The 10,741-nt window shown below is 45.2% G+C and overlaps 1 protein-coding gene across 3 annotated transcripts in view; it reads right to left on the minus strand.

The window, feature by feature from the left end:
* The window catches only part of Lamb1 (laminin subunit beta 1), a 68,308-nt gene extending 57,946 nt beyond the window's left edge, over nucleotides 1–10,362 (minus strand). The window contains exons 1-5 of one of the 3 annotated variants that reach the window (XM_042260752.2): nucleotides 10,235–10,362; nucleotides 9,754–9,875; nucleotides 8,504–8,679; nucleotides 6,109–6,244; nucleotides 3,097–3,170 (exon numbers count right to left, since the gene is read on the minus strand). In XM_042260752.2, the coding sequence (XP_042116686.1) occupies nucleotides 3,097–3,170; nucleotides 6,109–6,244; nucleotides 8,504–8,679; nucleotides 9,754–9,790 (423 nt within the window). In that variant the 5' untranslated portion in view covers nucleotides 9,791–9,875; nucleotides 10,235–10,362. The other 2 variants (XM_016007902.3, XM_006989516.4) reach the window with 2 other exon arrangements.
* Nucleotides 10,363–10,741: the final 379 nt, after the last annotated feature.

Genomic DNA, 10,741 nt, shown 5'->3' on the forward strand with positions numbered 1-10,741 from the left:
CTCACGTCTGGAAACTTAAATCCCAAGGGCCATTGACCAGTCATCCAATTTCCTGTGGAGTTATAAAGCTGCAGGAACCGGAACAGCACACTTCACTAAAGGTCGGAAGCCTTCCCCCGACTCTGCTTAGTCATCAAGCTTCTCAGGCCCCTTATTGCTGCACAGGGACTGCTGAATGCATAATAAACAGAAAGGCCTGGAAACATCTGCATGTAACAAAAACACTGGGCATACACACGTGAAAGAGTTTTTCTAATCTAAGAAAACCCAATTCACCTAGCAACCAGCAATCCACAAGTCAGCCCAGTGGAGAATAAACGTAAGTTCTTCACCTTTGTCCTGCTTCCTCTTCTTTCCATTAAGTGCTTTTAAGAACCTGCATCTTCCTAAGGACTTGAACTCTTAAGCTATTTTGGACACAACCCTTTCTTTCCCCTGTCCTGCCCCAATCTTTCTCCACTTCAAGACCAACCTTTGATTCTATGGCATCCAAGTGACATTCTCAGGAAGCAGGGACTCCTCCTCTCTACAGTAGTTCTCAAAGCATCAGAGGCAAAGGGTGGCAATGTGTGGAAGCAAGTGAATTAAAAAAGTGTCCAAGAACAGGTGAGCTTCTGAAATTTGGAATTTAAAATGCTCTATAATCCAAAACTTTTTTTTAAAAAACACAGGGTCTTGCTATTAGCCAAACTAGCCTGGCACTTTCTATATAGATTAGGCTAGCCTTGAACCCACAGAGACCTAACTGCTAGAGTGCTGGGCTTGTGCCACCATGCCTCGTTTCCTTGGCGAGCTTTTTCTGTAACCTACTGAGTTTACATTCCTCAGCAAAGAGTCAAGGTCCTTCTGACTTATACCTACCTGTTTCTCGACTCTTATTTCCCTCACTACCCTGAGCTTGAAGCATGTGGATGTAGTACATAATGATACCAAAGGTACACTGCTCTCAGATTCATCCACAAAGAACAGTTTTCCTCTATCTCTTCCCTCTGAAATCCTTCTCATCCCTGAAGTTTTTTCCTTATGCCAGGCTGTTGGGTAATAATTTCCTCCAAGATTAAAACATTCCATCCTGCAGGAAGCTCGTTAAGCAGGAAGGTAAACAAGTCAAAATAGCTTTAGGACATCCCTGAAACTGACCAGATTCTTTAGGCCCCAATAAAACCCAAGAGTCCTCTTAGAAAGAGGACGCCAAGTTGCAAAGAAAACTCTCAGACAAGACCAGCCACTAGCCAAGCAGAAATCAGGGGAGTTGCTTAGAAGAGGTTTAGACCAACTGGGGCACCGAGAAAGGACACTCTCCAGCCGGCTAAACTGCCTGCAGGCTGTGCAGTGCGCTCCAGGTTTCCCAGCTTTTGTGAGCTGTCACCCATGCTGGAGTCCTTGGTGATACAGCTGTCTGTGAATCATTTCTGCTCCTAAGTAACCTCTCACCCATATTCCTGTAAGTAACTCCAATTAAACTCACTGGTTCACCAAGTTGGACTTTGGTGGTATCCGAACTTTGGTCTGTCAATGGATTCCCTATCTGAGGCAGGGGGAGGGGGGAAGGAGACAAGCGTGTTTTGTCTCCCCAGGAAAAGTTTTATCACAACACAAGCTAACATTTACAAAAGGTGCCAGGTCAGGAAGATTTCCCCTGTTCCCAGAGCACAGGGACATGCCACACAACCTTTTGATACAGACATTTTCCTTCCCATTTTACAGTGAGGAAGCCAAAGCTCCAGCCATGTGTGCAAGGAAGGAGAACACAAATTACCCTAAGTCTGCCCTACCCCAGGGGTTCTGCTTTCTCACAGAAGCTTGGAGCCTGAAGGATGAACCTTCTCCCTTACACTGAAGTTGATATCATGTCTCACTGCCTCCTCAGCCTAACCTTTATAGCACCTTGAATTCAATCACACAATATGCACTCAAAGACTCTGGATGTAAAAGAACTCAGAGCCATCCATGTATGTGAAGCAGATGCTTTCTCCAAAGACAGGGTCACAGATATCAATAAAGAGGATTATGAATATTTCAAAGAGTCATATAACATCAAGACAACATCCTCATGTGAGGCTGAGCTTGAACTGAAGCACTAAGGTTGAGTGTGGTCAATGAAAGGATTAGGTTGGTGGCAAGGAGTCCCTGACAAGTTAGTTATCCAACCACTTTCAGTACTAGGTGTCACTATTAACCTTCCTGCCCCTGCAGTTGTCACAGTGGTTAATTTGGGGGACAGTAAGGGAGTGAGGTGCACAGACTGGGAACCAAGGAGCTTGACACCCTCTATTCATGTTCTGACTCCCACGCCTGCCCTTGCTCCTTGGCCTCTTGGGCTTGAGTATCAGACAAAAGTGAGACTTCTGTGGCTCCTTGCCAATAAGGTAAAGTGATCCCCAGCCCCTTTTCCTAACCCAAGAGGATGCCAATAAGGCCCCCAATTCCACCTGAACTCTATACAAAAGTGATTTTAATCTGGGGAGCAGTAAGTTAATTATGAGTTTTGTGTGTGCCAACATGTACTTTAAGCCATGTGAAGTCTGTCATTTCCAGGCAGCTGCTTAAGAAACAAAGGCACTTTGTACAGAGACACTCCCTAGTCCTAGAGTCATTTTACATCTTGAAAAGAAAAATGGAGAGGAAAAAAAAACCTGCATTTAAGAAGGCACTCATGTTTCTTTAGGAACTGAAAAACTCTTCCCACAATTTTTACAGAATTGTGGAACCTAAGATAGCACACTTCCTTTGGAGTTCCAAATTCAGCATTTAAAATATAAACATGAAGGATCAGAGATATACTCTGCAAATGCTTTATTGTGATTTGGGAGGGGGCCTAGCACTGTCTTTCTCTACAGGAGAAATAAAAAGATCTCTAATTAAAGGTTTATAGATGAATTACCTTGGGATAGCGATTCTTCTTACTGACATGAAAATAGTATATGGGAGTGCAGTGATCCATGTCCTTGTTTGAAAGCTCCTCAATTAGCCCAATATATGACAACATTAACATTTAAGTTCTCATTTATGCCAACTCACAATGAACATTGTTTTTTCTGAATGTGGAAATCACAGTGCTCTTGAGCCTGATTGTGAGAAAGGGAGATTCCTTACCTTGAAAGTCATTATGAGATGAGTGAAATGGAATTCTGCTTCCAAATCCAGTTGGATAGTTACATTCTCCACGCCTGTATTAAAACAATAAAGGAGATGGTGAGACCAATGGGAAAAGTCTGTGAACAGCTGACTCTCCTTCTAAATTGCCTTTAAGCGCCTCATACAAACTCCCTCTTGTGTCTTGAAGCTAGAGTTGAAGGTATTAATGGAGGTTCTTTGTACTTATTTTAGAGGTGAAGCACAAGTCAGGATGATTCTTTAGTTTTCCATATATCATTCCAGAGTTCAGTTTACTGGATTTGCTCACTGCCACAAGACATCTGGCAGAAGGCCTCTCAATGCTGTTTGCTTAGGAAGCCATAACCACTGCCCCAACCCTCGAAGCCAAATGGGGGAAGGGAGCACATGTCTAGTGCACAGTAGGGGGTTGCTTAGAAGAAACACAAATATCCCCCCCCCCCCCAAGTGACAGGAAAGAATGCAGGCAAGTATCACATGTGTTAGTACTTGCCAACTCAGGGAAACTCATCCTTGATGGTAGTAACCTTTGGTTACACATCTACACCTGAAAAACAATTTTCTTTACCAAGGACAAAGAACAGGTCAGATAAAGAAACCTGTCCCTGAACAAAACTTCTTCCCTTTCAGGGGGAAAGCCTAAACAAACAAGCCCCTGCACAGTGCATGGTGCCCTGAGGGCAAGAGACCCACTTGAACACACTAAAAAAGCCACTGGAATTCCAGGGATAAGAAGCACCTCCCCCAAGGCCCTAAGGTCCTCTAAGATGTTCCCTGGGTTAAGAGGATTGTTCTGTTGTCCCAGTAAGAAGATGCCTCTAGGGTCCATCTTCCCAAGCAAAGAAGTCTTGAGTGAAGGAAGACAGGAATGTGTCAGAATGAATCATGTTACAGCTGGTATATTTTCAGGAAGTCAGTGAGACCTTTTGAAATAAACTCGCCTGCTGGAAAAAGGCCAAGTCGACCGAGGGGGAAAAGTGGTCACTGGAACGGATGTGAGTTAGTTGGAATGTTAAAGAAAAACACCATAATCATAGCCATGAGCCTTATCTAATTTACTAAAAAGAACCATCTTACAAAACTACTCTAGGCATTTCTTTTTGAGCTAAGCAACTATACATTTCTGCGCTTCCAGACTTTTGAAATAATGTAAAGTACAAAGCAAGACTAGCACCATTCCTATAACAAAGGGACTCTCTCAGCAATGTGTCCCTAAAGCACATTCCATTTAGAGTCACAGCCTGATAAAGCCGGATGGTTGCTCTTTTTCCTCTTAATATGGGAAGAAAAAAAAAATTTGCAGAGAAGAGAACATGATTATTTTATGGTGTATCTGATTTGTTAGATTTGAGAACAGATCCTGTGACGAATGAGAAAAGTCACTGTCATTCCTGGCTGACTGCTGAGCACTGAGACTCAACCTCACCCTCTAACCACCCAGCACCCGCAGGACACACAGAGAAGAGATAAAGTCACAATCACAGAGAGTCTTCAATTGTGAACTATCAGACAACAGAGTTGACAAGGTACAGGGACAATTGGTGACTTTCTGGTCGCTGAGCCCTATCTGTTTAATCTCATCTACCCTCTGTGACAGAGCTCAGACCCCACTGTTTGCAAAATCTTTCTGGCATTTGGGATCTTTTGTTCCCCTCAAAGCTATTGAAACGAATGAACTCCTGACATCATTAAGAAAAACCTTTAATCACATTAAAAACTATTTTATCATTTCTTAACTAAAATGGGGCCATGCTTCTCTCAATATCCAGGAAGCTTTTTATTTCCACTTCACTGTAGGTCAGGAAGAGCTCCCAGACCCTGCTCATAAAAAGTTTATGCTGTTTCTGTAGTCCTCTGGGACTCAGATTGATAGAATCTTTTTTCACACCGGACTACCGACCATTATATTCCCTTGTAAAAACAACTCATTCTAAAAAGCTAATCTACATGCTTTCTGAGGGCTCACCTTTCTCTCTCAAGCAAGTTTGTAACCAATAGGATTCTCAAGACTGACCAATGAACAAGCAACCTTTCCTAGAAACCAAGTCTGTTTAGAAAACCTGCAATTCATAGCCAGTTACAGAAAGTTATAAAGGAATTCCTCATAACAGAGGGATAAATGACAAGTGCCTGCAGACACCTAAGAACTCCTGAGATACAGGAATGAGGAGATCTAGTTGTTTCCAGGCTGTTTATGACCAAGCTTAGGTTCACTTCTGCAAGGACTTCTTCCATAATTAAAAAAAAAAAAAAAGATTTAATGAACTAAAGCATGCACAGCAGCAGCATATACTTGTAATCCCAGTAACTTGAAACGACTGAGGTAGGAGGGTTTCGAGTTTGAAGCTAGCCTGTGCTTCATATAAAACAACAAGTTGTTCCAAAAAAAAAAAAAAATGTATCTAAGATCTAATGTCACATGGCTAACTAACCAATACAACAATTCTTCCTGTATTCCCTAAATTTCACACAGCTTTGGTTTTATTGCAACATTAACATATTTGATTGATTGATTAAGCTAAATGACAAAAAAAAAGGGGGGGGGCTGAATTCCCATCACTAACAAAGAGGCATATTGATAAAACTATACAATCACATCACAGTGCTTATTTTATGGGATTTGTTTCATGAGTCTTCTGTAGCTAGAAGGTTGAAGAGGGGTACGAGTTTGCCTTTTCTTGGGGGCTGGTAACAGAAACTGCTGAGATGTTCTGTGGAAGGGCCTGGGTGTGCAGTTCCCCTCAGCACACACCCACTCCCTCAGGGTGAGGCCTACGAACACGCATCAAACACTACTTCCTGACGGGACACAAACTTCAGGAAGGAGGGTCAGATTTGACCAAGAAAGTTGAGTGCTCCAGACAGTGTTCTGCCAGGGGCTCTAATCACAGAATGAAGAATCCAATCAGTCACAAATACCCATGTGATCATGTCTTCCTAGATAACAGTCAGTCACACTCCATGGAACTTGTTCCCACACCAATCACATACCGTTTTCAGATTGCCACCAAATCTTAAGGCGGTTTGGAGCAAATGTAGTGACCACATTTTCAATGAGATGGCTGTCAGGATTGAGGGCCTCATCATAAGGGTCTTGGGAATCACATATGAAGCATTTCTTGTCCTCCTACAAACACAACAGTTTTGTGAGTCTATGAAACAATTACAGTGAAAAAAAAATCATTAAGGCTACAATACAAAAAACAAACGACTACCTTCAAGAAAAGTGAATGTGGAAAAATTATGTGATCTATGTCATATTTTTCACTTTTAAACTTATTGAATTGTCTAAAATGCTCTGGAAAATTATCTCCTCCTTTCTTGCAAACTTAAGATCAAGAGTAAAATAGGGCATTGTTTCCATAAGCTACTAATTTAATCAAATTTAAATTTCTAGGCTTAAATCTTAATCTCAGTAAATAGCTTACTGAGAAGTAAAATGCAGAAGAGGTATTAGAAAGTTTTTGCTGACATGATGCAAACTAAAAATTAAGGGGAAGGGAACAAAAAACAATTCAGTTCGCCCGATTTTCTAAAGCATACATGAAGAGACCATATATGAGGCAAAAGAATGGAGTCCTTGGGTGCCAAATTCTTAGTTTCTACTTTATTCAAGGTTGGGGGTGTGAGCAGGCTAACCTGAAAGCTGCTCAGAGTATGGGAAGGAGGGCTGGGGAGGAGGGTTGGGGAGGAAGACCTGTGCTGGGATCAACATAAAGAGGGAGCATTTCTGAGTATCTAAATAAACACAAACTAGAATGATGACAGACTTTGGTTTCCATAGAAGCACATTAATTTCTCAGTTTTTTTCCTGAACGGCAGCCACAGCAACTCTGGCATCAGATCTCTACTTTTTACAGTGGACCATAAACAAAAGAGTTTAGGGGTTCCTTTCCCATATGGAGCTTGGTTCTAGGCCTTTATTTTCTGGAATACAGATTATTTTTACATCTAAAAGTGATGTTAAGGCTGAAATATCTACAGACAAATATATATCTTATAAACAGAATCTGGTCAAGGGTGATATAAAGCCAATATAGACTTTATTTTTGTAATTGTATTTATTTAATGAATTTCCTGCCAAAAATTATTTGAAGATGGGCGGTGGGGGGCAGGAACCCTGGAACAATCAGGGCAGGGATGCAAAGGGATCAGCAACTCTAGTTCCCTGCTTTCATTTTATACCCACTCATTTCAGAAAGAGAGAAGACCTTGAGATCTGTGATAAGCACTCTATAGCTAATCATATAAACCAGAGTCTGGCTGTACTTGCTTTTAAGTGAAGTTTTCACTGTGGGCAAAGCTGATTTTAGAATCTGTGATTCATTGACAAAGTGCCCTGACCTCTGAAGTAAATGTCAGCAACACAGTTTAGGTGAAATGCTAATATTAGAAAAGGTAACTTTAATTGCCTTCATTAACTTGTAGTCAAGGAAACTAGTACTGAAGAACAATTACCAGAACTTAAAAAAAAAAGTTTAATTATAGCTTCTCTACTAATCAGGAGGAAGCAGTCTAGACAGCTCTGTATAAACCTGGAAGCAAATGAGTGGAATCTACTTTGCCACATTGTGACTCCATTTTACTACATGTGCTAAGCAAATCCCAGGTCACTGTCCTGATGAACCACAGTCACTCACAAGCCTGGGTGGACTGAGAGGGTCCTGCATGTGAGAATAACACCTGTTATTGTTAGAAGCCCCATTGCACTTACAATCTCTTTTTGTTTTTCCCAGGGGGTGGGGGTTGGGGTAAGACTGAGCAAAAAGATTGTGCTTCTAGATATTATATGGTGTGCTTTCCTTTATATTAGCTCTTATATTAAGTATGGCTTCTGAAATCTAAAACCTGAGTCCACATTTAGAAGCAGGCTCCACCCAGAAATTTCATTTGGTCTTCCACCATCACGATGCCATGACAACCAGGGCATTTTTCAATAAGGAAGTGTGTCTGATTCTGAGTGAATCACCTCACAAGGCTTCAGTGCTTGGAAGGAAAGTCCTTATACTCAAGTGAAAGATGAAAAATCCAACACCACTGATCAGTACACAAAGACTGAACCACCTTCAACACAGGCTTTCAAAGGGGCTTGAACAAACACAGCAACAACAACAAATAGCAGGGACCCTACAGGGCACAAAACAGAGGCCAAGCTCGTATGCATCCTGGGCTTCCCCTACTGATGGTGGTGGCAGGAAATGTTTGGCGGATGCGACTGTGCAAACTGAGACTGGGAAGACAGGGTAAGCTACCAGGGTTACTCTGCTGGCTGTACTTCTTATCCGGATTGACAGCAGGATGTGGGATCTCCTGGGCATGGCCCTTTGGTCAGCCAGGAGGAGGAGGATGCAGCCCACAGTGCGTTCACTAGCCACAGCCGCCTTACCTGCAGGTGGCTGACAATACAGTAGGGCTCTGGTTTGTGCAGTCCGCATGTCGAGGTCACTGAGAGTTTTTGAGCTCGGCCAATGAGAAGGTCGCCAGTGGCAGGGTAGCAGCTCCCTTCTGCACAGCCATAGCTGAACTCTGGTTCCTGAGCACACACTCGGGTACCCCACAGTGCTACAGGAAGGAAAAGCGACAACGTTAGGGGTAAGGAGGAAGAAAGCATGGGACAAGCCAGAGCAAAAGAAATACATCAGGAGAGGTAAACAGAGACGATTCAGAAGGAAGGAGAAAACACAGAAGAGAAATGAGAGCAAGAGTGGCCAGGAAAGCCGGGACAAGAGAAGGGCGAGGGAAGAAAACCAGACAGGTTTGACCTGCAGTCATCTAGGAAATCCACCCGACTCTTTTGTCTACTCTGATCTACCCCAGACAGGCAGCCCCTTCGCGAAAGGTGGACATTGTGACCTGGCCACTAAGACGTGACTGGGCCAGGGCGCAGTGAGGTTGACCCCGCCACGCGCTGCACACCCGCTCGTGAGAACCCGTGTGCACATGACAGTGCCCGAATTCTCGGTGAGTGTGGGAAACCTGTGGGCGTCGGGACACAAGAATTTGTACTCGTGCACGCGCCAGGGTCACCCGCAACCGCGTCGGAGTGAAGCATTGGGTTTGCTGTAAAAGCCGATTCCCTGAGCTAGAGGCAGCTGGTGTGTCTCTGCAGTTCGGCAGTGGCTTCAACACTTCGTCATTCCAGCAAAGCACCCCGGCCCAGCTCTTCATGGTACCACCCCGAGACAAACATCGACATTTAATTAAAGCCACATGGCCCCAAACTGTTCCCAAGACGAAGCCTGCTCTGGGCTGACACTTTCGTGCGTAATGGGTTTTTCGAGGATCCTCCGCAGCCTGCCCAGCCACGCCAGGGAGCCTGCCTTTGGCGGTGGGGAAACATCCCGAACTGGTAGAGGGTGCAAAGCCCCGGAGCGATCGCCTCGGAAGTCCCCAGGACCGCCAGCTCTGTGTGTAGAACCAGGGGATGCGGGTCCACGGACCTCCGCGTGCGAGTCTTCGACCACCACCGAGACCAGAGCTGTGGCGATCGATCCCAGATGCGTTATTTCCAAGTCGTCCCTCTCTCCCGATCCCCGCAGGGCTCTCTTCAAAGCAGGAGCGAACCAGTTTGGGGTTTTCTTTCCTAATGCCCGAGCACACCCATCCCCCCCCCCCCAAGCCCTTCGCTTGAGTTACCTAGGACACCGAAGGTGAACACCTGGAGCAGTCCCATGTCCAGTCTCTGCAGCCGAGGGGACGCGGCAGGGGAAGGAGAACGCCGTACCCAAGCTGCCTTCCTTTTCTTCCTGTCTTCCTTTCTGGAGAGGTAGAGGGGGGAAAAGGCAAACGTTAAGAGAGAGGAGAGGGGCCCTTCCATTTCCTGCAGCTCCCACAGAAGCGGAGTGCTAGGCCCAGGAAGGGGTCAAATCGCTCAGCTACTTTGTTCTTCTCACCCCGCTGGGCGAGCGCTCTAGCGGCTCCTGGCAGCCCACCGGCCCAAAGAAGGGAATTACAAACTTTCGCCTTGGGAGGAACCGAGGGAGGCGCCTCTGCTCATGCGCACACGGAGAGCGGGGGTGGAGGATAGGGTAGGGGGATGGAGGGGGCGGGAGGCTGCAAGTTGGCGGGGGTGGGGTGGGGTGGGGTAAGGGGGTGGGGGCTGAGGTATGGGTCCCACCTCCCTAGGCGCCTTTTTTGTTTAAGGCAGTGTCTGCGGTCGCAGTAGGGCTTTGGTGCTTCCAGTTCCCAGCGTGGACTGGCGGATTCACTCCTGGGCGCGCTTCCCGAGCGGAGCGCGTCTGGGAGGGATACGTTGGGGCTGGTCTTAGATGTAGATGAGCAGGTCTGCGGGCAAAGGAGGCCAGTAGACCTACCGCCGACTCACACATTTACATTTGTAAGAAGTGAGTCATGAAGTGTGCCCAAGGCTAAGAACTCTGGCACCTAGCTCTAGGGGAAGGTGGGTTGGGTTAAGCTATTAGAAAGAGGGTCAACCTGCCTGGTTCTTAGGAACTTAAGCATCGTTTCCCGACATCTCAGGATGAAAGAGAGCTTTGCGTGGGTGCTACATGAGTGCTGTTCTCATATTTCATAGGAAGGATACCATTCGCTGCACATTTTTTGCGCATGAATTTATTCTGGACATACCTAATAGTCTCTGCCACCTAGGGTCTCATGGCTCTGA

This window comes from Peromyscus maniculatus, chromosome 14 (genome assembly GCF_049852395.1).
Source record: "Peromyscus maniculatus bairdii isolate BWxNUB_F1_BW_parent chromosome 14, HU_Pman_BW_mat_3.1, whole genome shotgun sequence".
NCBI lineage: Eukaryota > Metazoa > Chordata > Mammalia > Rodentia > Cricetidae > Peromyscus > Peromyscus maniculatus.